At 39.5% G+C, this 26,312-nt stretch overlaps 3 protein-coding genes across 7 annotated transcripts; 2 read left to right on the top strand and 1 right to left on the bottom strand.

The window, feature by feature from the left end:
- The first annotated feature begins 237 nt into the window (after window positions 1-237).
- c5h1orf159 (chromosome 5 C1orf159 homolog) lies at window positions 238-5,706 on the top strand. Its single transcript, XM_085158590.1, has 9 exons — window positions 238-453; window positions 2,084-2,164; window positions 2,259-2,343; window positions 3,033-3,128; window positions 3,216-3,272; window positions 3,399-3,533; window positions 3,646-3,671; window positions 3,806-3,830; window positions 4,071-5,706. The coding sequence occupies exons 2-9, from the start codon at window positions 2,093-2,095 to the stop codon at window positions 4,172-4,174; spliced, it is 600 nt and encodes a 199-aa protein (XP_085014716.1). The 5' UTR covers window positions 238-453; window positions 2,084-2,092; the 3' UTR covers window positions 4,175-5,706.
- Window positions 5,707-5,832: 126 nt separating this feature from the next.
- On the top strand, window positions 5,833-13,255 carry perm1b (PPARGC1 and ESRR induced regulator, muscle 1b). 2 transcript variants are annotated; one of them, XR_014873965.1, is made up of 5 exons: window positions 5,833-7,077; window positions 7,788-10,636; window positions 10,716-10,832; window positions 12,015-12,633; window positions 12,709-13,255. XR_014873965.1 is itself a non-coding variant. In XM_085158564.1 (4 exons), exons 2-4 carry the CDS (start codon window positions 7,813-7,815, stop codon window positions 12,098-12,100), a joined length of 3,027 nt encoding a protein of 1,008 aa, XP_085014690.1. In that variant the 5' UTR covers window positions 5,833-7,077; window positions 7,788-7,812; the 3' UTR covers window positions 12,101-13,255. The 2 variants fall into 2 exon arrangements, 1 of the variants encoding a protein (XP_085014690.1); XM_085158564.1 differs by having other exon boundaries at window positions 12,015-13,255.
- A 435-nt stretch (window positions 13,256-13,690) lies between these two features.
- rereb (arginine-glutamic acid dipeptide (RE) repeats b) lies at window positions 13,691-25,687 on the bottom strand. Of its 4 annotated transcripts, none has more exons than XM_085158562.1 (17): window positions 25,353-25,687; window positions 24,454-24,502; window positions 23,490-23,614; window positions 21,577-21,676; window positions 21,389-21,487; window positions 20,933-21,013; window positions 20,649-20,802; window positions 20,396-20,482; window positions 20,103-20,296; window positions 19,754-19,915; window positions 19,225-19,335; window positions 17,896-19,031; window positions 16,237-16,441; window positions 15,443-16,145; window positions 15,211-15,351; window positions 14,943-15,111; window positions 13,691-14,713 (listed from the first exon to the last, which is right to left on the bottom strand). In XM_085158562.1, the coding sequence occupies exons 1-17, from the start codon at window positions 25,376-25,378 to the stop codon at window positions 14,680-14,682; spliced, it is 3,576 nt and encodes a 1,191-aa protein (XP_085014688.1). In that variant the 5' UTR covers window positions 25,379-25,687; the 3' UTR covers window positions 13,691-14,679. The 4 variants fall into 4 exon arrangements, with proteins under 4 accessions (XP_085014688.1, XP_085014687.1, XP_085014686.1 ...); XM_085158561.1 differs by having other exon boundaries at window positions 14,943-15,117; window positions 19,754-19,912; XM_085158560.1 differs by having other exon boundaries at window positions 14,943-15,117; window positions 25,353-25,686.
- Window positions 25,688-26,312: the final 625 nt, after the last annotated feature.

Below are 26,312 nucleotides of genomic sequence, written 5' to 3'. Positions count from 1 at the left end.
TCTGTAAATCCTGTGAAAATATTTGAGTGTTCAAAACTGCAATTTATAATTTCCAAACCCTCGCAAATTCAAGAGCGTTGTGTGTACTGATCCATTATTAATATTATCAATATTACTGGTACTAGGAGGAGGAGGAAATGGAGAATGAGAAGAGAAATAAAACAAATGTTCTGCTTTTTATTCTTCTGTTCTTTCTCACAGGAGCGTCGCCGTACTTATGACTCTTATTTTGAAAGGCGTTTCCGGAAGTTTACATGCTAAATGTAAATCCGGTAGCTGTGAGCCAGTAGTTGTAGGATTTTCTGTTTGTGGGTCAACATCAGAGGTGTGTGGATGAGCAGTCTGGCAATAGCTGTTACTATCTGAGTGGTAACACCTCCGCGGCGGACGAGACCAGCCGGTTACTAAACCGCGCCTAGGAGTTTGGTCAGGCCAAAGCCTGGTGTTTGGCTGGTAAGTTAACTTTTTCTGGCTCCACATTCAGCGGCTACTGATGTTGTTAGATTGTAAATATATCCGATCATGTGAAAAGGGTTTAGATCTTCAACTCGGTAGTTGGGCGTTATTTTAACTGCTACAACAATCAAGTTAAGCCTTCAGCTCGGTGACAGGTGCTAGCTACTGTAGCTGAACCGCTGTGTAGCTTCATTGACGTTAGCTCGTTGCGTGCAGTTTTCTGATAATTTAGCTTTGCTGCTTTGCTCCTCAAATAATTGTATTGTGCTGCAGGGTTAGATGTAAAAGTGTAGTTTTTCCACAATAAAAAGTTGTGGGGGGAAATAGTGAAAACTACTTTATTAACAACAAAAAAGGGCTATGCATTTATTTGTGTTGTCATGAATGTTCAAACTGTTTAATGTTAACTAAATTGTAGTTTAGTATCAAGCATATACTGCATCTTCCACTGTTGTGATCAGACAAATGTATTCTTATATTAGCTAAGTTAAAGCAGTTAGAGACAAACATATTTACCTACAGTACTGTGCCTTGAGTCATCCTTCATATCTTATTTTGTTTTCTGAAGATCCTTTAAAGTTTTTCTTTGGACATTGGATGGTTTTTCATTCCTTTTCAGTCCATTCCTTGTACCTGACCATTTTTTAAAATTTTGTTAGACCACTTAACACTGACCTGTGAATCATTCAAGCATAAAAGACTCACCTAATTCAAAGGATGAAGCAGTGTTGTGTCTACCCATAACAGACAGCTTAGCACCTAAACAGTTTTTCTGTCTTTAGTCATTTTGTTACTAGTAACCTGTCACAAAACCACATAATTTGTTGCCATTTATTTAGCCGAATCTCAAAAAAAGAAAGAAAAAGTTGGCTAAATTTGACAGACAGAAAAAAGTATCTTAGCGACAACATGATTTGTAAAGTGTTATTAACTGAAAACTTAACATTTGCTGGCATGGTGTGCAGCATGACCTTAAAAAAATAAGGAAACAGGACAAGTTTGTTTAAGTAATCCAAACCGATTAATAGTATGTGAATGTAACTAACTGCCACAGGATCTGAAAGATCATCTGGCCCAGTTGATCCACCTACTGTTCACTGAACACTCATCAGAAATGGTCTGAGTGTAATCTTTAAGAAAGGACAACCATAGTATTCCAAATTATTAAATAACTGGAATGAAAATCAGCGGCAACAAGTGTTGCTAAGGAGTGATGAAATTGGATTTTTTTTTTGTTAAATTGTTGGTAAATCTTTAGTGACAATAGGGAGTGAATAATTCCTGTAACAGGAAAAAACAGATGCAGAACCTGACTATGGGAGGGCAGACATCTGCTTCGACCGGTTGGGGAAGAGGGGAAGGTGAAAGCAAATAGTTTTACAACAAACACTTGGCAGGTTAGACGGGCCCTTAACTGCAGAGGGCTCAAATAAAGTCTACAAGTTGCATTAGGGTTGAATAAATAAAAAATATATATGATTTAAGATGAGAAAATCTGAAGCCAGCTCTCATTACTTACTGGTTTTCTAAAAGGAAATTTAGCCAGTGTGTAGGCTTTATAGACATCCTGTTTATGAAATGTATTAAAAGTTGTGTCTGCTTTTTGTTTTGGTTTTTTTCCCCCAAGGGTTCAAATATGGCTCTGCCATTCCTTCTGGTCTTTGCTGCCACCGTGATTCTTATCAGACCCGAGACGCCTGTAACTAAGGTAGGAAATGAACGTTACCTAAGGCAAAAGACCAGCTCATGCTATGTTCTGCTGATGTCGATCTCTTAATCTACGCATGCTTCTCTGCTTACAGGCCCTACATCAGAACTCACTTGAATGTTGTGGTGATAAGCAAAGAGCTAACAGTTCATGCTCAAATGACACCCACTGTGAACCAGGTAGTGTGGATGTTTTTAATGTCTTATCACTGACGAACACTGGGAGAAATCATATTGGCCTTATTACGTTGGCTACCACTGAGATTTGACCTGTTTGACATCATTGTTGTTATCAGTATACGATTAGGCAGAGTTAAAAGACTCAGAATAGTATTTTGTATTTTGGAGATTTGTGCGTATGGTCTCTTTAGTCTAGTTGACCTAAATTATTCCCTATAATGACTCAGAATAATTCATTTCTGAAGTTTGGAAAAAGGCTTGCTGTGCATCGTACTTGTGTGTTAATGTTTAACTACGCATTTGAAGATCTCAGGGATTAAAGGTGTATTGAACACTTTGTTTACTTAAGATCAATGTCGGCTGTATGTGGACTTTGATATAAAATGAGTTTGACATCACTGATATAGATTATTTATTCTGTACAGTTGGGATTCAAAGATAAGTTAAAAACAATTCTGCCTTTTTGATACATGAATGGAAACAGAATGGGCTTGCATTTAGCAGCTACTTAAAGATATCCCTGGTACCCTGCCCTGGTACCTCATCGGATTATAGAAACTGCAGTTAATTTAGTGTATCAAACTGGAGAAAGACTTGTAGTTTGTCGCTACAGCACTATAAATACTCAAATCAAAGTGTGTAAAAATTCCCACTATGTAATACAGATGTCATTCTCTTGAATTTCACAGGATGTTTCCTGCGCGTCCTCGAGAACACCAACACCATCTGCATATTGTGCGACTCGGCAGCTGTCGATTTAGAAAACGTAACCGTCTGCACCTACAGTAAGGACTCTGGGCTCTCTGCGTGTTGGATTGTGTCGCGCATGTTTGGGTCGTTTGTGTTAACACGCCTTTTTCTGTGCTTTCTAGACTACACACTGGAGCGTAAAAATCATACAACTGTAACGACAGTTGTTCCTAAAATTGGTAAGATGTGCAGACTGATTTCATGCGGTGTAATATTCCTTGCATGGTTAGAAGAGACGGGAATGTTTGATGCAGTAAATGTCTGTCAGTTCATTTCCTGTTTTTGTGCTGTGTGTTTTTGTGCAGGTGGCCCTGGTGTGGCAGCCTCTCTACTTCTGGGAACGCTGTTGATCAGCCTCTTCCTGATACTCTCTGTCGCCTCCTTTTTCTACCTCAAACGCTCCAACCGACTTCCAAGTATCTTCTACCGCCGCAACAAGGGTGAGGAGCACTACACACTGACTCGCAGTGACACGCTTTTGGTATTGGCTTTGATTTTGTAACTTTCTTTTTTCCCCTCCAAATGCAACATTATGTTTTTGTTCTTTTTCAGCCTTCATATTTCAACCAAGTGAGACAGTAAGTGGATTTTGACTTTTTGTTTTTTGTTTTTTTTTAGTAGTAGTAGCATATTCAGAGTGTAGAATCTGCAAATCTGTTTTCAACTAAGCCTTTGTGCATCAACTGTTTAACCTTTGCTCTTTTCCTTCCAGGCTGTTATGATACCCTCCTCGTCAGGTGAGATGGCCACACTCTCTTTTGTAAACTGTAATCTTTGACCAGGAAGTATTATGTGAAGCAGCAGTATTTGGTATTGTTCATGAGGATGCATGGCAAATTTTTCTATTAAAAAAAAAACCTAAACAATACAAAAACACACAAAATGAGCTCAATCATGCTAATTGTGATTACAGTGAATATGTCCTCCTGTTCCTCTAACAGATGATTTTATGACCCTTAATTTGCTCTCTTTTCCAGTGAGGAAACCCAGATATGTCCGAAGAGAGCGACCCTCTGCTTCGTCAACACTGAACAGTGCAACCATCACGACAACTTCATCTGCTCAAGTTTATAATGTGTAGGGTGGGGGGTGCAGGTAGGAGAGAGAGCTCAGGAACGCTGTAAGATTTACAAAAGGGCGAAGGAAGACAAGATGACTCTAATAAGGATGGCCAAATTTAACTGTAGCTGCTTTTGCTGCATTCATGTCAATAGGGCTGTTAATCTTTCTCTATGTATTGAGAGTATAACAAAAAACTGACCAGTATCAAGTAACTAACTTTCTGGGGCTCTGAACTGTCTTGTACTCAATTAGTTATTTGTTAAAAATGAAGCAGACACACAGTCTAGCCGTCCCAGGAAAAATGGCTCGCGTTCATGTGCAAGTTTGTCTTTTCTCGTGGTGAATGAGAGTTGCTCGTCTCATGATCATGCCTCAGTTTAAGTGGAAATGCTGTCGGCAAGCGTTTTTTATCTGCTGCGTTTGGTCAGAGAATCTGAATGAAGAGTTTGGTGAACATGTGGATGCCTGTCAGGTTTGACTCGTAAACCGTTTGTCGTGTTGACTTAGCGACAGAACGGTAACATGCGATAGACATTTTGCTTTTACTTGTGTGCTATTTATTTGCATTTTGTAACTGTGCACTGAGTTTTACTGCTTAGAATTAGGCTGACAGGTTAAAAGACGTGTCATCATAGTTTTATTTCTTCTCTGGTGGACCAGGTCTGTAGGCACTGTATTGATGATGGATTGATTGTATTTTGTACTTTTGTTGTTGCCCTTGTATTTATTATTTTTGTAATCAGCCAAGGTGAATGTATTCCACGTGCATAACACAGAGCATGCATTGCAGTTACATGCTCTCTTTTTTTTTTTCATTCCATGAGCAGAGCCACTCCTTCACTCTTTGCATATAAAATAAGAGTTCCTGTTTTTTCCTGTCAAAATTTAGAATTTCCAAACATCCCCGTGCACTTTATACATCTGAGGTCTTCACTGGACTTTGGACCTTGATTTTATTTTATTTTATTTTTTCAAAGAAATCAATGTTGCTATTTAGTGTGATTGAGATTTTTTTTCTTTCTGTTGCATAGACGGCAGCTCTGTAGTTGCATTTTGAACATTACTTGATTACCATTAACTTTGCCAAATGTATGAAGAATATGGCTTTGTCCTAAATGCTGTTACTGTGATGACTCTGCCATTATGAGCTTTAAATGGAGCCAGGAAGCATTTAATCACAATGCGTCTGTGCTAATAATTGGGTATTTGAATTATGACAAGTGGCCTTTTTACTGTAGCTCCAATCCTAAACCCTATCCAAGTTCTACATTGTAGTTTTGATTCACAAGATCTAAAAGTTATGTCTGTCTTTAGCATGTGTGGAGCAATCTGAACCAGATAGAAGGCAGCAGTCATTCCATGAATATTCCTCTTTTCGCTTCATGTGTTTACTGTTGTACAAAAAACCATAAGCTAAAAACATGTACATATTGTTTTATACAAATGATGTATCGTTTTTGTAATGATGTACATATTCTAGTTTCAGTGCCATGAATAAATTCAGAAGATCTAAGTATTGTTTGCAGAAATAAAGCACCTTTCATAATCCAATGCAAAGTTGCCTTTTTTTGTCTTTACTGTTGTTTTGTAAACTCGAATGAATTCTATCCGCTGGTTGTCTTGAGAAGGGTAAAAGGTTAAATTGTTCAAATTAACTTGCAAAAAAACATTATTTATAACATTGACAATATTTTTACAATAAAAATAAGAATACAGAGAAAGCAAAACCACAGAGAAAAACTTTAAACAATATACAATCTATATCAATCGCAGAGAGTGCAAATCCCCCTGAAGGACAAAGGCTATACTACAACTTTACGATGTTTTTTTTTTTTACAACATGCTGATGTCAACCTTTTATTAAACATGCTAACTTCAGCCTTTTCCTAATTTGTGTGGACTATGACCTTGAGGCATTATTGAAAGTGTATTTTATGATCATCTTTACTTATTCTTTACAAACATTCCTATTCCATATGACTGAAGGTTTTTTTTCTACAAACTGTAAAGTCTTTAATCTGTACAAATGTTAACATATGTTTGTGCAGTGGGTGATTTTGTGAAACTTAATGATTTTTAGTGTGATGCCACAGGGTGTCATACTGAAAAAAATAAGTCTGTTGTGCAACTCTTTTAATGCGATATATTACTTGATATGATGTCTTGGCATTTCTTTTCAAGGTTGACCTTGGACGTTAACAGTGAAGGTTAAGGTCAAATGCTTTGCCATCCTAGGTGCTCGTGTCCCCCAAGACCTAGTATTTTGTTGTTGTTTCAAGGTGATCCATACAAAATTTAGGGTAAAACTTTAGGTAGTTTTTACTCATTTTCATTTTTGGTGAAACCCTGACTCGTTTTTCACAAAAATTAAATCAGCAGAGTTGTTAGAAGTGTCTACAGATGTGAAAACTGCAAAAAGCAAGACTACTGACGTTACAGCCAACAAAAATTTAAGAAATCAATCAAACAAGAACACTATCATTTCCTAAATGTTGCCCATACAATCGAAGAAAGAATGTTAAAAATAATTTTCAAGATAAAAGACATTTTATGAAAGTTTTTATGAAAAGATTTTGTTTTTTGGAAAATAAATGAATGTGTTCATGAATGACAGTAAAAATGTTTGGATTTATGTCGTGTTTTAATGTAATAATAGAACTCATATTGCTGTTATTATTATCAGGGTTAATATTTTGGGGTGCTGGAATGTCTCGTGCCTGGCAGTCGAGGGAAGGACGTTTGCACCAGGAGCTACATGTGACAGGACATACTACTCTATTTATAACATCTGAGTGCAAGGGCCCAGTCTGACATATGCAAGGGCAGATGGACATCGTAGCTTAACTATTCCTGCAGGAAAACGCAAAGCTACCTCGAAAATTGGATGATTTAAAAAAAAATAAATAAATAAATCTGCATCAGGTAAGCCTCTGTATATTTTACTAAAGCACATTTAACATAATATAGTGTGGTTATACAGCTCGTGGTTATGGATACTGCTGGTAAGATATTCTGCAGTATTGACCCACAATAGCTTATATTCTGATAATATTAATTAGGACAAAAAAGTAATATTAATGGTATTTTACTGTTACTTAAACAAAACCACAGAAAATGGCAAATGTATTGTGTTTGAGACATTGAGGCCTATCATAATCATTTTTGAGATTTTCCCTATGTTGAAAAGGCAAAACAAACCCAATGTAGATGTTTGTTAAGTTGATATGTTGTTCCCTGACACTGGGCAGCTGATTTGTTTTCATATCAGATTATATGACCTGTTTTCAAAGATCAGGGCCCTGGAGTATTTTGGGGTTTGTTATGGAGCTTGTGACTAAGGTGCTTTGGTGTTAGTTTGCCACTCTGAAGTCTCGCTCATTCATCAAACTTTGATCTGAGAAAGCTTTGCCCTCTACACAACGGCTTCCTTTAATGACAGGTGATTATAAGCAATGTTAAGCCTAAGACAAATGCACATGCTCTATATTTAACTCAAATGTGTTGATGTAACCATATCTGCTACCAAAGATACCAAGAATGGATTGTTATGCATCACTCAAGGCCACTTTAGTTAAGCTTATGCAAAAAAAAAAAATCTGTTTAAGTATAAATATATTTTCTTCTTTTTTTAGATTGAGGAGCATGTGAATTGTCAGAATGGATGATTTAGATCACAGTATTCACATTGCAGAGGATGACTGGACAAGCTTCTATGAGGAGAGTGAGGAGTGTAGTCTGCAGCAGCCTTCACTTGCCTGCCTTGATGATGCCAGCCTCACAGATTCAGAGGATTCGGGAAACCTAAGCTCAGCTGTCAGCCAAAGCCAGCAAGACTCACAGCAGAATCCTGATAATGACAAAGATGGAGATACAAGCAACACAGCAGAATGCACTGAAGAACAAAGCTCTAATTTGTCAGTGCCACTTAATCAGCCGGAGGATGCTGCAACAAAATCTGAAGAGGACTCTGAAGTATATCTTAAATGTCCTGCACCAGTCCCAGAGGAGACGGGTTACAGCGCTACAAACACTCTGCAAACTGAGCTACTGAATAAATCAGAGCATCTGACAAAAGATGGAGAAGTGCACCCAGAGAGTGAACCGCTTTCTTGTCACCAAACAGGATTAAATGTGAATGAGCCAGACACGACAGAGAGGGCTGTAAAGGAAGATGTAAGGAGTATTTCTGCAAGAGCAGAGAAGGAACGCTGGTTTGTGACAGTGAACAATAATCCCGCACGATGGCGAGCACGTCCCACCTCTGTAAAAAAAAAACAAAGACAAAAAAAACCCTTTGAGAGAGGTCATGCGTGTAACACTACTCAGGAGAACTCACCTGAAAGTGGTGTAAAGTTAGAGATGAATGAAAATAAACCTGCATCTCAGGGAAGAAGGGAATCTAAATCAAACCAAAACCAAAAATCAGGCAGCAACCCAAATTATGAACACAACGTGGAGGTAGGAGTCATTTCAGAATCATCACAAGCGGCTTTAATATCTGATGAAGAAGACAATTTTCCATCACTCAAACAAAATATTCTTAAGCCAATGATGAAGAGAAGCAAAAGTGAACCAGACAGCTCAGCTTTGATGGCACAAGACCCACTCACGCATTCACAGATGGAGAATGAGGAGTGCGATGAGCTTGAAGACAGTGCTGAGTTCCTCTCCGTTTACAGTTATGATTCAGAAAGCTATTTGTCAGCAGCTGAATCAGTGGAGGAAGCTCAGCATCCTCCTCAACACCCAGAAATGTGCCGCTCGTTATCTTTGACATCTGGCTGCCAAAAAAAAGATGCTGACTCTACACAGGACAGACAAATGCATTCTTCTTTTCCCACCAATGTGTCAGCTGCCAGCTGTAAAGTTTATGAAGGTACCGGCACTGTGCCTTCCCCGATGCATCCATCTGCCAACCAAAGAAATACAAGCATGCCAGATCATATCCCCCCATGTGAAAATGAAACACACAGCTTGATACTGTTGGACACACCTGGAGCCCAAAGACATAAAATCAATCTTTCAGTACCTGGTTTCTCTAAGGAAGAACAGCCCTCCCATCTCTGTGTTCCTGATGTAACAGTAAAACCTTGCTCTGAGGAAGACTGCCCAGAAACATATGCCAAAGCTGAGGGTCACAGTCGACCCGTGTACGCCATCTCTGCTTTTTGGGATGAAATGGAAAAATTGACAATAAATGACATTTTGCAGCTCAGAATGAATAGAGGCTCCTCACCTAGAGAAACAGGAGAAGCCATGACACCAAATGTAGATGAATCCCCAACAAATCATGACCCTCTGGTTGACACTGTGGAGTATAATTTGTCTTGCAGCACTCCCATGGATATTTCAGACACAGCAGACTCAGACTATTTTACGCAGGCCGATGAATCTAAGCCAGACCAATCAAGCTGTGAGTTTTCCACCTCAGATTTTGAAGAGGAGTACTGGCAGTTTGTTGGCGCCAGCAGGGACCCCAGCCCTGACCCTCACAGAAAAAACAAGCACAGCAGGAGTGACTCTCCATTCTTCTCAAACGATAAGTCCACGTGCTCCGAAGGCAGAGAGACGCCTGTGCCTTTAGAGGACTTTGCAGGGCAGTGTTTTGACAGCCAGAAGCCCCACACTTTGTCCTCAAGCACACTTGCATTGCCTAGACAGTTAACCAAAAGTAAAAGTATGCAGAATATACAAACTCTCAACAGAGAGAATGCATCTTTGCCTGCTTTACTTGGTAATGATGAAAGTAGTCTGTTTTTTAGCAGATGTCAGTCTTTGGCAGAAAACACTGCTTTTAAACTAAGTGACAGCCTGGAAACACAAATTCCTCTGTCTTTTCTATCCAGCACAGACTTTCTTGATTACCAAATATCTTACCCAGAGGTGTTTGAATACTTTTTCACAGAGGATAAAGTAAACTCTGACTCCAGGCACTTCACTGTTTATGATCCAAAAGACATCTCCGTGCCTCCTGTCTTTGACTATGCTCTTTGTTCATGTAGAGATGAAATGTCTTTCTCTCCTCTTCACTGCAATGAGGAGAAACCCATCCTCATTTTCTCTTGTTCTCATCCTACCGTCAGAGAACTCACACTGCCCAAGGTGGGCAGTGGGTTTGTACTCAATGTTTTCTTGAGTGCAAACTCTGATGAAGTGGATGCCATCTCTCCCCTGAGAATTGTGTCTCATTCTTTCATTCAGGCCCACCAACATGGATCCACAGTAGAAGCAGCCGTGGGTGGATCTGCCAGCTGGAAAAGTTTACTGCCAATAAGAAAAATTCACTTCCATGATAAAGGGAGCATATGGTGCAGAGGATCTGGTGACTGGGTGTTTCCGGTTGACTTCGAGAAGATACCCAGCAGGAGAGAAGATCCAGGGGCACCGGTGCTGAGTGTGGGAAGGGTCTCCCCGGCGTCCTCGCAGCTGTTTAGAGAGCTAGAAGAGCAGCATTTCATTTTGGAAACTATACAGACAACAAGTAAACATGAGCTTACGTAAAATCAGGAGACATAAATGTAAAAATGCAACATATTCAATTTCACTTTTTGCTCTTACAGGACACCAGGGCATCTTCTCCACACTGAAGCAGTCAGACATGTGTTTAGTCTGCATTGCCTTTGCCTCCTGGGTACTAAGATCCTCTGATCCAGAGGCTGCTGATGCCTGGAAAGCAGGTACGATCATTTCTGAATTTATATTCCTCTATCAGTCATAGTCAGTCGTGATGTTTTTTCCATTACTGTGCTATGTTTCCTGATAAAATTTAGGGTAACAATTTATGATTGGGCACCCTATTCAGTAGTTCATTTTGAAAGTACTGAATAGGCAAATTTTAAGTGATTAGTATTTTTTTTGGTATTTTTGTAGAAAAATAAATTATTTTCCCATCTTCCATCAAGTACACCTTACTCTTGGGGCACAGGTGATGTTATGGAGAGGCTCAACTCTAAGGTACTATATAGATAAGAAGACACTGTACACTCATTTTGATAGTTATGTTTGAATTGTGATTATGAAAAATCACATGTTTTTATTTTTTTATGTAAGTTGGTAAGGAAGAACAGACATTGTATTTATATTGGTAAAATAAAAGGCGCAAGATTGATCTTATGATGTAAGGAGGGGAAATATGGTTTGTTTCATAAATTACAATTAAATTGCACACTACTAAAAATTACTTATGCAGTACTTTAAATCACTTACAGTACAGATTGTGTCTCTTTTCCTGTAACATTGTTGAAAGTGAGGCAAAGTTAATCAACTTCATAATATGACCCGCGCCCCAAAAAGCACAGTGTACTTACAACGTAAAGGGAACGTATGGGGAGATATCGTTTTGTACTTAAAATTAATTATAAAGTACTTTGAATTACTTATAGTATAATGTGTGTCTCCTTTTCTGTAAGCTACCCAAAATTTAAGCAATACATAAAAGTACCTAGGCATTACTTACATTTATTTACAATTATTAGTTTTCCCCTGTAACATACCTGAAGTTATGCAATACTTACAATTACTCTTGAACTATAAATTACTTACATTATTTACAGTCTAATTATTTATTTTTTTCCTTTAAACACTTGATTTGTACCCCCTTATTCTAGTGTACCTACTTTTAAGTATTTGTAGGCAAATTTAATCACATTCCATTTTCAAATCAAATACACTGAAATTCCATTTAGTTACTAGAGAATTGCATCTTTAGTTGTAGGCTTTATTATGAAGTTTTGCCAATTTTAGTAAGGAAAATAACTTTTGCCTTAAAACATTAAACATTTCCCCTGTCACATGTTTGTGTACTAGGTGAGCAAACATGAAAAGTTGAAATTCAAAATAACCATGGAAATGTTTTTCAGCTCTACTAGCAAATCTGAGTGCACTATCAGCTATCCGGTACCTGCGGCAGTATGTGAAGAAGAGGAATCCTCAACCTGAATTCTGATATGTACATACAAAACAAACTACTTCCAGCCATTCTCACTTGGGTCCATGGATAAAAAGAAATCCACTGTATTTATATTTTGCAAAATGTCTACAGTTAAAATGCATACACAAAGTTTAAAGCTGCAGCCCGGCATGAATTGAGAGAAATTAAAGTTGTTTCCAGCCTCAGTTGTTCTGGTGCAAAGTATGGACAGTATGTGACAAAGATATTCAGAATTTATAGCTTCAGTGTGAAAGAACAACAATGCAGTTTAGAGCCACAAAGCAGAGATTTTACAGCGATATCAGGCATTTTAATGTTTTATTAACTTCAGTGTGTCACTTCTGGGTAGGTCTGTGTTGATACAAGGACCATAACTAGACATTTTAGATTTGCTCACCACCTTCCACTTTGAATGTCTTGTTGTGCTAAAACACACAGCTGCATAATGTCAGAGGAACTTAATTTTGACCAGATGGAGAGTGTAAGTGGTTGTCTGTGTGGAGTAAGAAAGGTTTTGCTGTAGATGTCTCATATGTATTTTGCTGTATGTTGTAGGGAAAGGTTAAATAGGTGACAGAAAAGCTTTGAATACAAACGGTGGCTTGCAAATGTCTTTGTTTGAGAGAATCTTAAGACAAAGTCACGTCTGTGTATGATCGCACACTGTGTGATTTAAGAGGTGTTTAGAGGGGATCTGCCATTTTTCAAACATTTTCTACAAGATGAAATTATTCAGCTGAATAAGGTTAACTCAGCTTATTATTGTATAAAGATGTGAAAAATTCTGGGTAAATTAAAATAAATAAACTGATTTAGTGTCAAAATTGTTTGTTTTCTTCTTGCTTCTGTTATCAGGTAGGGGGGCACAGAGGCACAAGTGGGGAGATGTTGGTTTAAAATGATTAAAAAGTCAGGGCAAGATCTCCTATGATGATGTCACATCCTGCGGGTGTACAAATTTCAAGCTAAACGAATTTCTCATTAGTACCTTCAACAAAACACAAAAGACAACAATTTATGTTTAGTTGGTTTTAGTGTCTCAAATTTATCTTGTTGCACTTGTGAAATGACAATTTTGTTCAAAGATTTTCATGTAAATGGTTGTTGTCAAAACACTTCATGTGATTTGCTTTTAGTGCCACAAATGATTAAATGCAATCAAATCAAGAATGAGAGCCTTTTCCTCTGTCTGAACACAAGCTGAACTTCACAACCTCCAGAAATGTAAAATTAGCTGCAGAATGGTTGTGCTAAGACATTTTCACACATGCACATCAGCCCTGGTGGAGCTGTATGCGAGATTGGCAATTTTGTGACACACTGGATTGGACTCTAGATGGATTATAACGTGCCAACTCCCTAGAAGGTGTCTGAGGGAACACAGTAAGAGAATTAACTGCCTTAACCAAAGTGAGTATTTCAAGTACTGAAAATGCATTTAATGTGGACCATTTTCTGTTTTTGTAACATGTGTCAGCATTGGGGGACAATAAGCTCATGAAAACAGGAGCTCCCATTGAACTGTCACAATAGTGTTCCCTCTACTACACTTTTAGTGTCTCTTTGGGAAAAAGGAAGAGCAGGAAATGCAAATAGGACATGGTGTCAATTCAGAAATATTTATTGAAATAAATATGTCATGGATACACTTTCATATCATGTCACATAAATACTGAATTTGGGCAGTTCTTTTTAAAAATGTTCAAGCTGAAGTTTCGATCCAATTAAGTTGTTCTCATTAAAACTGTAAATACGCTTTCCTAATAAAATCAATTAAAACACTGTCTGTAAAGACAGATCATGGTCCAATTATAGTCACTGCAACTAATAATACTATATACTGTTTTTAGCTTATGACTTACTTTTGTGCTGGATCAAGGGTCGAGTGTTCACAACTACTGTTATATCAACTCGCTCATATAGGTACAATCTCAAAAATGAGTGAATAAAAGCTTCGGTTATAGTGTGAAAAGATATCTTGATATATAAAACTTTCGGATTTAAACAAATATTTAGCAGATTTAGGAGTACATACAACCTCTACTATGCTTTCAAAGGCTAAACACCACAATGCAACTTGCTACTCTAGTTTGGTGAAAACTGAAGACTGAGTCATGCTAGGTTATTACAATCATCCACACATTGATTTAAATGTCATTCTGTACAAGGAAATCTTTTAGAAATCATTACAGAGATAGTTATAGTTGACACCAAAGTCAGTCTGTTTTCATATCCTTTATAAGAGCTGAAGTTTAGCTCATTTTTAAGTGACTGCATAACAAACAAGTTTTTTAGAGTCACTTTAAATCTCACATAAGAGTCAGAATAATAATATTATTATTAATAATGCTATTATTATCAGTGTTGAATATTATAATAATAAAGTAGTATAAATTTTCTAGTGATATGAAAATCTCAGACGGACTTTGACAGTCGCATTAAGTGCTGAACAAGGAATGCACATAAAGATCCACAAATATTTTTCTAAAATATATTAAAACAAACAAAAATGACACAAAATATTCTCTTACAGTTTCAAAAGTACACAGTATTGGGTAAAAGTTTAGAGTTTCAGGGCATGCACCTCCTTGGACTCAAGATGGCTTGTCACCTTCTTTCTTCAGACGGCTTTTGACAAACAGAAAAAGAGTTAGATGGTGCAATGATGTGTAACAATTGACATGAGTTCCCCTGAGCAGTGTTGACTGCATGTTGGACATTTTGGCAAATAATGTAAAAGTACCACTGAAAAGTACCATTTCAATTTGTACCTTGCGTAGTTAAATGGTCAAATGTGATTTCAGATAGAGAATTTTATCATTCAAATTACTAAAGTGACTGAATAGAGAGCGCTCACCTGTAATAATCCTCCTGACCTGGTAGAGGGCCTCCATGCAGGTGATGCCCGTGCAGCCACTGCTGCTCCATTGCCATCCTCTGCAGCTCTGCAGACTGAGCATGCATGGCCTGAAGCTGATGAGCTGCAGACATCGGAGGAATTGGGCCCTGCAGCTCTCGTGGATACGCTGCTCCTTTTCAAATTTAAACAAGGTCACAGTGAACCAGTGGAACTTAGAAATGAGTCAAGATGTGGTCTGTGACTGAGTACATTAAAGACTACAAACCAAATAGTGGGTGGCGCAGCATCTCATGATCATGAGGAAGATCGCTAAGTAAAGGGTTGGGGATTGGGCCTGCAGGGAAAGGGAATCGGGCCAAACGTGGTCCTGTTGCCAGAGGATCCACTAGTGGATGAGGGCTTGAGCCTGTTTGAAGAAAAAAGAAAGACCTATTGTAAAAAGCTAAAGTAATATTAAGACCTTGATATGTTGAATACTGCTGAATAATTAACTTCACCTTGACCAAGGGGGTCCTGTTGGTGCAGGTGGAGGTGGGAGTGAATGTGAGAGTGTTGGTGATGATGGGGTGTAACATTAAGCATCTGCAGCCTGGCAGCAGGATCAGTCGCCACTGAAGCCATCCTCTCAGCGTGAAGCCGCTCTGCAGTGAGTCGCTCAGCGTAAGTCAGCTCCGGGCGTAGCTGAGGTGCCGCCAACACCATTCTTTCACGCTCTAGGTGGTTCAGCCCAGGATGGAACGGCGCAAAGGGATGTGGGGGCCCAGGTATGTGAGGAAGACCTAATGGCCCATGTCTTGCAAAGTGCTCCATAGGGTTCGCAGCAGGGTGCAAGGTTTCCAGGTCTGGGGGTTTGACCTCAAAGCCAGGCTTCATCCTCTCGCGTAACTCCCTCTCTCTGAGGTTCCTCAGCTCACGCTCTCTGAGGCTAGGCTCAGCACTGTACAGGCCAGGCATGTGATAGGCCAGCAAAGGGTCACCAGGGGTCAGGGACACATAGAAAGGATGGTTGCGGTTGGTGGGAGACATGACATGGGGTCGGGCGTATTCACTTAGGGTGCGCAGGGCAGGTGTGTCTGGGCCAATGTAGGGAGGAACGGCTGCTACTGTGGTGGGCGGCTGCTCAAAGGAGGGGCGTCCGTGGCCTTGAGCCACCATTTGAGCCTCACTCATACGACTGTCATGAGAGGAGCTGGATGCTCTCTGTAAGCAAATGAGAGTATGAGAGATAACTGTTGACATGTTTTATGTAACAAAAAAGGGAAAAATGAAATTAAAAGAATACTGCACTTACAGCACTTCTGTCGGCCTCCCTTTCTCGCTCTCTCTCTCTGTCCTTCTCCCTTTCCCGTTCTTGTCGAGCACTGAGCTCAGCTTCTCTCCTGGCCTTTTCCACAGCTTCCTCTCTTTTCTTGGCCAGCTTGGAGGATGGCAGTGGAGTAAAGAAAAGGTCTGTCCTGGCACATGAGTTGTAGCCACGATCCAAGTGCTTGATAAACCTGAAATATTTAACAGATATGCATTTATGAGCACTGAGTATCAGCTTCATGTGCACAAAACTGCATTACAAATCATTCAAAAAAGTTTAGCTTTTATATTATAGACGCAAAGTCTAATGAAATTTAGACAACACTCTCATTTAATGTTGATTTGCTTGCAAAAATATCTATTTTTAGTTTGTTCTTTAAATGAAGCATTGAGATTTTTCTTCACTTAACCTGAAACTCATTTATGTATGTTTATTAAATTACTCTCAGCTATTAAGAAACTTTATCAAGAACCAGTATTACAACATTGTTTATGCTCATCACTTATCTGGAAATGAAAATAAAAGTAGACGTTATGATTTTGATCTAAGTCTCCCAATACAAAGAGCTTCAGACACATTAGTAGATTTAAAAGCCTGGTGAAACATTTGAAGGGCATTTTGGATCAACTTAAGTTCTAGTCGAAGAATGAATCATTTTGTGTGAACTTCCAGACTAGCTGAGGGGTTGGTGTGAGTTTATTATCCTGCCAATTATGGTGTTTTCAATTTTTTTGTCACGCTTTACAACAAATTAATAATATCAAAATCTAAATTTTGACTGGAGACAAACAGAAATACATCCAGTCAACTTGAGGTATTTTCTTTTCACATCTTTTGGGACTGGTGGAAAAGCAAAATGTGCTGCAAACTGGCCCACGGTTAAAGCAGCTACTGTAACAGTAGTTCCCATGACTACTTGTATATGAAAAGTGTGACTTGTATTGATACATAAAATTACCACCACAGTCTACAGTCCATTTCAGCTGCATTGTTCAGCTCTTTGACTCTGCTCCAATACTTTCACTCTTTTAGGTGTCATTGCTCTCACACATCTTTTTGTTTAAAGCTTCAAGAATCGGTGTAAAGAACAATAAAATATAAAACTTAAGAAAAAATACTGCCATCTTGAGATCACAGAGACTTACATCACACAGACTCTCACACACCCTTTTGCACTGGACTTTGATTTTTATCTCAGCTACGCTCCTGCATAGTTTAACAAGTGCATCATACTGAGTTGTGATGCTATCTGCTGACACAAACACACTGAAAAGATGAAAACAATACCAGCTATTGTATTGTGGCTGGGAAAAATTCACTGCACACTGATTGCCCAGGACAAAAAAATATCAGACAAGCAAGTTCAGAGAGGAGATAATGAGCCTAGCGGAGAATTTCTCAGCTGAGTAAAGATGAGATATACTTTATTGTTCTCAGACATTTCTCAGACAGAAGTGCTGAACGCGAAAGGGAAACATATTTTTCTCACAGGTCAAAACATCTTTTAAAAGGAGAAAAAAAATGCTGGACTGACATTTCTCGGGTGATTTTACTGCACCTGTCAAGTAAAACCTGGATTGTTTTTTTGCAATTTTACATAAATACTGACTTTAAAAAAAACAAACAAACAAACAAAAAACATACCGTGCAGACTGACTGGCATGACTTGCCATGTTGACAATGGTTGGCTCTGGTGAGGGGCTTCGAGGTGGAGACGGTGGGCTCTCAGCCTCCTCCATCTCATCAAGAGGTTCCTCTTTAACCTGAACTTGTGAACCTCCTGCAGCGCTGCCAGACGAAGGTCTCAGAGGAAGAGATTGGAATGATGGCTGGAGGCTCGGTACTGGGCCAATAGCAGCGGGTGTTACAGAGGTGAGGGGGTGTGAGGCTGCAGCAGGTGAGTAAGAGGAAGTCATGTTTTTTCCAGAGTTTGTCTGCACCTGAGAGATCACTGGAAGCTGGCCTGGAAGTGAATGCACAGGCAAAGGTTGTGGCATAAGCTGAAGAGGTGGAGGGGGAGCACCTGGGGGATGCTGATTGGGCAAGGAATTGAGAGGCTTTAGAGCAGGAGGCGGCGGAAGATTAGAGGGCATCTGGGGGAAAGGTGTAGCAGACTGATGGGGAAGCTGTTTGTGTGAAGGTGGAATAGGAGTAGTGGGAGGAGGCTTAACTTGAGGACCAGGAAGAGGAGGCTGGTGGAGCTGACCATCCCTAAAGAAGGATGGGGGTCGTTGGGGGGGCAAAGGTGATGGACCATGCAGCTGCAAAGGCTGCGCAGAGTTGAGAGTGGATGGGATCTGAAATGCAGGAGGAACAGGAGACTCCTGTTCCAATGATGATGGCAGAGCAGGTGGACCGGAAATACAGTGAGGGGTGGGCTGTGCACGGCTATTTGTGCCCACTGTGGCAGCTGACTGGCCAGTGGCGGCCTGAGGGGGATCTGGAGAGGGAGGAGGGGGGCTCTGAGCTGGATCCGCAGAGGGTATGCTCCCCAGTAGCTGGGGAGTGATAGGCTGTGACGGGAGGGCTTGGGGGACCGGTGTGTCAGCTAACACAGCAGTGGGGGCAACCGGCTCTGATGGAACACCGTTGGGCTGGGCAGATGAGTCAGAATCACTCTCGTTGCCCTGCTGAGGGCTGGGAATGCTGGGAGAAGAGCTTCGGTTGTCTTGATCGATGTCTTTGGTGTCACTGCTGCCATCGTCCTGAGCACTGCGGCTCTCTGAAGAGCTTTCCTCCTCGACCTCACCCTCACCCTCTGAACGCGAGCTCTGTGGATCCTGGAGGAACACACACACACACACACACACACACACCAAAAACCCTGGTTCATATTGTACTTAAAAGTGAATTCATGTCTACAGTAACTGTGTTTTTATTTGTCTTATCAGCTGGAATGAAGTCAAATTGTTCCTTTACACTATACTGAATAACAACAGGTTTAGTTTGCAATAAGTGCTCATGTGCTCTCACCTGTGTCTTTGGCCTTTTAGGTGTTACTTTCTCAGGCTCATCGGGCTCCTGAGCAGCACTTTCCCGTACACGTTTTGCTGACTTTTGTGACATGACCTCCTCTTTTATCCTCTGCAGAGGACAAAAATGTTATTACTCTCCACAAATTAGATGACTCCAACCGACAGAACTATACACGCATCGTAATGCTGTGCACACAGCTGTTTAAATATTAGCTTTGGTAAAAGACCGAAGGTTGAGGCACACAACGATGTGTGCTGCAGGTAAAGTTTCTGGGCTGCCTTTCCTCATCACAGCCATCCCTCAAGACTCTCTCCATTTAAAGCAATGCATTATCAGGGACTGTGACATCTAGTCCTTTTCCTGAAAAATTATGTGGTTGTCAAGGCAAAAAAAAAAAAAAAAAAAAAAAAAAAAACACACTCCACTGTTTGGCAGCAACCAAACTGACCCACAAACAACCAAGCTAGTATCACAAGATAATTCCAAACAGGTCCAACAAGTATACAAATAGGTAATCATGCTCTACCTTGTTTGTTTTCTTTGTGGAGTCGTTCTTAGTATCTGTGGAAGACGATCTCAAAGAATTGGAGATGGATCCACTCGGGGAGGGCTGGTTACTGGACTGCTGATCCTCACTGGTCGGGGAGCCTGTAAGCCTTCTGTGGCCACTTCGTAACGATGATAACTGCTTTAAAAACAAAACAGAACACACATTTAATATTGTTAAAACCCAAAACAAGGATGACAAGTATCCCTTACTCGCAAAACCTGCAAAGAGGTGAAGCAAGACTTAAAGCTATGAAATCGAATTTAATTGTAATCTAATGTCATTGGTAATAGTGAGTGTGTGGCTGATCTGCCAGCCTCACGCTTACAGGTGCTCTGCTACGCCGTGTCCTCATGGCATGCTTGCTGTTCACTTCTTCCTCCACTTTAACAGGTTTAAACATGAACGGAGCGCTTCCTGACTTTGGGGCTGACGGCAGACATCCGTGTTTGTTTTCATAAGTACGACAACTTGTACACAGCAAAGGGTTGCCTCTCCCACCCTGGTGCCAATCCTTAGAAGCTGTAACAAGAAAAATGGCTTTAGGTACAAGTTTCACTGTTAACTGTTTAAAAACAGCTTTCTTTCTTTATCAGCCACTGTTCTAAAACTAAAACTCACTTGTTGTGCCACAATGACTGCAGCTCTTGCTTTCCTGTTCACTGTCTTCACTATCAAGATCATCATCACTGGCAGAACTTGCATCCACTACAAGAAAACAAACAAACAAACAAACAAACAAACAAACATGCCAAAAACAGCTTAGACCAACACAAAGTCCCGCTCATAGGACTGCCAAACCTCTGGATTTTACAATTATCCCTCCATTCAACAGACTTGGGAACACCTTTCCAAAGAAGCTTATGAGGATTACCTGAATAATTTCGAGACTGTGCGTTCAAAGGAGAAGCTGCAGATCGGGTTTTTGCTTTGCGAGAGGACGGCTGCCTGCGCTGCTGTCGGTAAGCTCTGGTTCCTGCGGCCTCTGGTGTTTTCTTCCAGTGGTAATAGAAAGTGATCAGTTCTCCCTGATGACAAGAACACAGATAGTCATGTTATGACTGTCATGTTATGGCTTTCTGATCAAAGATGTGACAACAGTGACATGTTACAATCATTATAAATTGCTTTGTCTGCAAAAACATAATGTGAAATTACAGTCTTTTTGCTGGGGAGAAAGTCTTTCCGAATGCGGAAGAAATTTTTGCCATATTGTCTCAAGCCTTTGATGAAGCGTTTCTGTAGGGAGCAACAGAAAGGAGGCAAAACAAATTGAATGATATTCAGGCAGAAAACTATTACAGACAGGAGCTTTCAATAAACATGCAATTGATTTACCTTGTAAAACTACTGATCTGCTTTTTAAAACATGTAGCTGTTACAGACGCAATGCTACTGCAGAGATGCATCATATTAGAATCTATCTGGAGAACCATTTAAGATGCAGGCAAACTGCCCAAATAATAATAAAACTAAATACATCTACACTACCCGCAAATACTAAATGTGTTAAATATATTTAAACCCTTTAGAAACTGTATAAGTTCGCACAAAGATCTAAAAAACCTTTAATGCCATATAACTAAAAAAAAAAAAAAAAAAAAAGGCTCTCACCACGTCGTCTCCCGACCAACACTTTTCAATAAGTTTTGGCAGAGGCTTCTTAACAAGACGCTGGAGAGCTTTTGCTGCATCATAGTGACTTGCATGAAGCTAAAATTGTAAAAAAAATTGTGGATTTTAATACATCTGCAATAAATGGTGCTGGAAAATAATAATATGACTCAAGTTCTTCCTCATACCATGTTCAGAGCATTGAGTGTGGTGTCATCACGGGAGGCTGCTAAACATCCATCCTCTGTGGATCCACCATCACACATCCCTGCAAACGCCGCCATGCTCCTTGAAAATAAACAGAAGTATTTATGTTAACAAGCGAAACCAATGCTGAAGGGGTACCTTTACTCTTTCTTAGTTTGGCATTACTTTTCATATGAAGCTATGTTACCTGCTTACATGATATTTAATAAATCAGGCAAAAAATAAAGGAGAGAACAGCAATGCAGCTTAAGAGCAAGAAAAGCAACATTTATATCATTGGAGCACTATTTTTTTTAACTGACAGGCAGTGTTGGTCAAGTTACTTGAAAAAAGTAATCAGTAACTAATTACTGATTACTTCCCCCAAAAAGTAATCCCGTTACTTTACTGATTACTTATTTTCAAAAGTAATTAATTACTTAGTTACTTAGTTACTTTTTAAAAACACGATTTACAGCCTGAATAGGTGATAAAGCAGATCTTTCAGCCCAATTCTACTTTTTCTACATAATCCATCATACAAAATGTAATCAAATGGAAAAGTCCCTTTTTAAAACTTGTTTTATTAGTTTTAATCTTTTAACTTTATGCATCAAGTAAAAATTTAATTATATGCAACATTCTCTGACTGGAAGAAATTTGTTTAATATTTAAACCTATTTTCTGCACATTCCAGCACATAAAATAAAATATTTTTTGTGTTTACACTCACTCTTTCAAATAGATGCAAGTAAAACACAGCAGAAAATAAATAAAGTCAAAGACTCAGCGGTCCTTTTGCTCTATTTTCACCTGTAAAGCAGGTGGGCGGAGGTTTACCTTGGTGCAGGTGTGCCGCAGCGGTCAGTGGAAGAATCCGCGAGTTTCTCTGTGAATTTCCCATTACGTCATAGCGCACTCGGTGTTTGCTCGGAAGTTTAGGGGTTTTTTTCGCTGTAAAAAGAAGTTTTCTTCCCACGCACAACGGACACTAATTTTTATGTCACTTTCTATGGAACCAAACTTAAAGTAAGGTCAGTACTTCCACGCTTTAAACGCTGCACGCTCATACTCTCTCCTGCACTCGATATATTATCCATTGTTGCTCTGTACACAGCTGTTTTCACAAACGTCGCACTTGCTTACGTCACTGTCATGAGACATTCTCGCAAAAAATCGTGGTTTTAGTAACGCAGTAACGCAGCGTTCCTACGGGAAAGTAACGGTAATCCAATTACCGTTTTTGCAATAGTAATCCCTTACTTTACTCGTTACTTGAAAAAAGTAATCGGATTACAGTAACGCGTTACAAGTACCGCGTTACTGCCCATCTCTGCTGACAGGTACCGACGAATGAAAAATGTCACTGAAATGCTGAATACCAACAAACCACCAACACACCCAACTGTAAAGCCAGATTAGATACAGCAGTATTCACTAAATCACTGCATCACCGCCTCAATATTTTCTAACTTTAACATAATCGCAGCAAAAAACTCAAAACAAAAAGCACAATAGAGTCTGAACTGACTCAAATCTACTGCAACCAACCAGAAAAAAAAATTATCTAACAACAATAGCAAAACCAAGAGTGGTTCTATGTTGCATGTACTTCCTCATCTGTAACACTTTCCTGATGACTGTGTCAAAAGTGGGCCGGTAAGACTGGCTCTCTTTGCCTTTTAGTATTTTTACACCAATAATGGTACGTACTGCCAAAACACATTAAAGGTTACATAACAGTTTTAGATTATTTTGTAATCAAAAAGTTACATCTGTATTTAGCTGTTCAGTAAAGCCACTGAGTTATTTACTATTAGATGTTATTGTAAATTATGTTAATCTGAATTTCCGAAGAAATTTTATGCATGCAATTTTTTTTTCATTTGCAAAAGGTGCCAAGACTTCCACTTACCGAGCAGCTCTGAGGTACATGAGAAGGTCACAGTCATTGACCCCAGGCGTCCACATGAGCTCCTCACTCTCTGTTTGAGTTTGCAAACCAGGCACAGGCCGCGGCTGCAGCTCTGGGAGCTTGGCCTGCAGTGCAACAAACGAAAGGCCAAAACCACAGCAATTAAATAATCAGTACAAGGGGACAACAAAAGCAAAACTTACAAAGAAAAAGCTACAAAAACACATTATTAGCATGTGTATGAAGTAAATAATGGTTAGAGGTTTTTCTGGTTATCAAATAGGTTTAGCAAGCTGAGTTACATAATAGGATTTTCATGAAGAAACTAACATTAGCTATGAAAGAAACATTTACAAGGGATGCATGTATATCTTTCTTTAATTCACACAGGCTCAAATATATAAATATTTTATTTATTTGTTATTAGTCCTTTATTTATCCAGGTAAATATCTCATTGAGATGAAAAATCTCATTTCCAAGAGAGACCTGGCTCTTGGCAGTGCTGACAAAGCCGAAGCCTATTAACTTGATTGACAACTGGTAGTTTCTCTTTGCCACCTTAAAAAGGATTTGTTTGACAGCACTCATTGGACTGACCAATACCTAGAACAATGAGAAAGTCCAAGGAACTCAAGATCTAAGGAATATATATATATATAAAAACACACACACACACACACACACGCACAAAGAGCAGAATAATACAAACAAAAAAAATCACTGGAAACAGCTGTGGTTATCATACAAATTGGTGCAGCCCTACTAATAACAAAAAGTTGTGAAACTGCAAACCTGTGCAAGTCCCTGCAGGTTTGAAAGACACATGTTTAGCTACATTGTTCAGAAAACACCTCCTAATCTCAACAAGTCTTATGGAACTGACTGTACAGTGAGTCTAGTAGCTGGTGCATTTCTTAATTATAGTTTATTTATAAAAATAAATAAATAAAATAAAGCAGCTACCTGATGACTTGGCCCCACTCTGATCTCTCCCTGTGTGCTGTTTAGGCTCCTGAAATTACAGAAGAAAAACAAAAAACAGGCAGCATTACATTTCTACACCAGAGCAAATTAAACTCAATTGTTTTAATTAAATGCAGTCTAAAATGCATACACATGCATTTAACAGGTAATTAGCGCTGTACAGTATGTAGTCAGGCACAAGATCAATATTTGCATGTAACTTGTCAGTGCAGCTTCCCTCACACAGACTGCACAGTGATTTCAGCAGTGCGATAACATCCCGCCCCTCCGCCTCTGTGGGCCAATCTCAGCCGTGAGCCGCGACGTTTCCTTATATTACATGAATGAAATCCGACGCTACAGCCATCGCAAAACCCTGTCAATCAATCATACATGAGCTGCTAATTTCTACGGACACCATTACGAGAACAGTGTGTGCTACTTTTGGAGATCAGACTGACAGTAAACCCTACCCTGCCTAGTTAACCTAAGCATTCCATAATAAATATCAACATTAGCATGCCTAACATTTTGACACCGATTAGCAGTCTCTCATGTAAATACATGCCTCACGGGAATTCCACAGCCGATTCAATAAATGTTTGCAAACTCTACCTAAGGTTAATCTAATTTACTGACATTATTTACACGATAGCTGCAGAAATAACTGTGCCCAGAAAAGCGTTTTGACAAGCCCGTGCCATTAGCTGCTAACTAGACAGTAGCGTTGCGCTGTTATTTTGGCTAGCTTGTTAGCCAGGCACGAACTTCGTGACCACTGACACTCCGACTATTTCACACAAGCTGCTCTCAAAGTAACGCGGGGAAACACTAAAACACACATTTCAAGACAACTAAAGAATGCGACGTAAATGAAGGCGGCGAGTTAATGAAGTTACCTCCGCGGACTGAACAGGTCGTCCATGTCGAAGGATGTTTGGATGTGGCTTGTTGACACTACGCAGCGCAGTCAGCGGGCGATACACACAAACTATGCGAATCCCCTATTACATGGCTATTCAAAATGGAGGCGGTGTAGTGGAGGGACTCGCTCTATTTTTTTTCCCTGTGCAATGACCTCAGCAGCCACAGCTAACACTTCAAAGTTGCCTGGGTGTACATAACTGAGCATGTGCCGCGGATCAGCAGCAAGCAGCGTAAACGATACCGAGGCTTCATGATCATCATCACCACCACCAGCAGCTGCTGCTGCTACCGCTGCTGCACAGGCAGCCATGAATCAAACAACACACCATACTGTGTGTACTGCTGCGGTTATTAGACAGCATTTTGAAACACATCACACCACATTGACCGCCACCTACACAAGCTGTGATTTAGACAATACACTTAATGCGGTTCAGCTTTTTTGTTGTCACATTTGCTTTGAGTTCACCACAAACAGAAGTAAACAAAATAACCATTAAATATTACATACATGTACATTGCAACCCGCCATATTGCAAATTGTCAATAATAATAATAATAATATATAATGTAACAATAACGTTAAAAAATAAATCATTATTATTATTATTATTATTATTATTAGTTTGCACACACTCTTCATGGGAATGACTGTCATGGTAATATGGACTTTTAATGATTTGTATAAACTGCGTTTTTCTCGCGCTCTCTCCAGGGTCAAATACTGTACGGCAAACATTTTTAATGTCTATTTAAAAAAAACAAAAACAAGAATTGGGTGCAAAATTTAGAATTTATTTTGGATTTTCTTTAATCCACACAGGGTCAATAGTACACACACAAACATGCACTTAAATCTTTTATTAGGTGGTGCTGAAGGTTCTTTCATCGACATCTAATTAGTGATCAAAACTGACTACAAGTAATAAGTT

The sequence above is a fragment of the Neolamprologus multifasciatus genome, chromosome 5 (assembly GCF_963576455.1).
Source record: "Neolamprologus multifasciatus chromosome 5, fNeoMul1.2, whole genome shotgun sequence".
Taxonomy (NCBI): domain Eukaryota; kingdom Metazoa; phylum Chordata; class Actinopteri; order Cichliformes; family Cichlidae; genus Neolamprologus; species Neolamprologus multifasciatus.
Note: the sequence above shows the minus strand (reverse complement) of the source record. Positions and strands in the feature narration are given on the sequence as shown.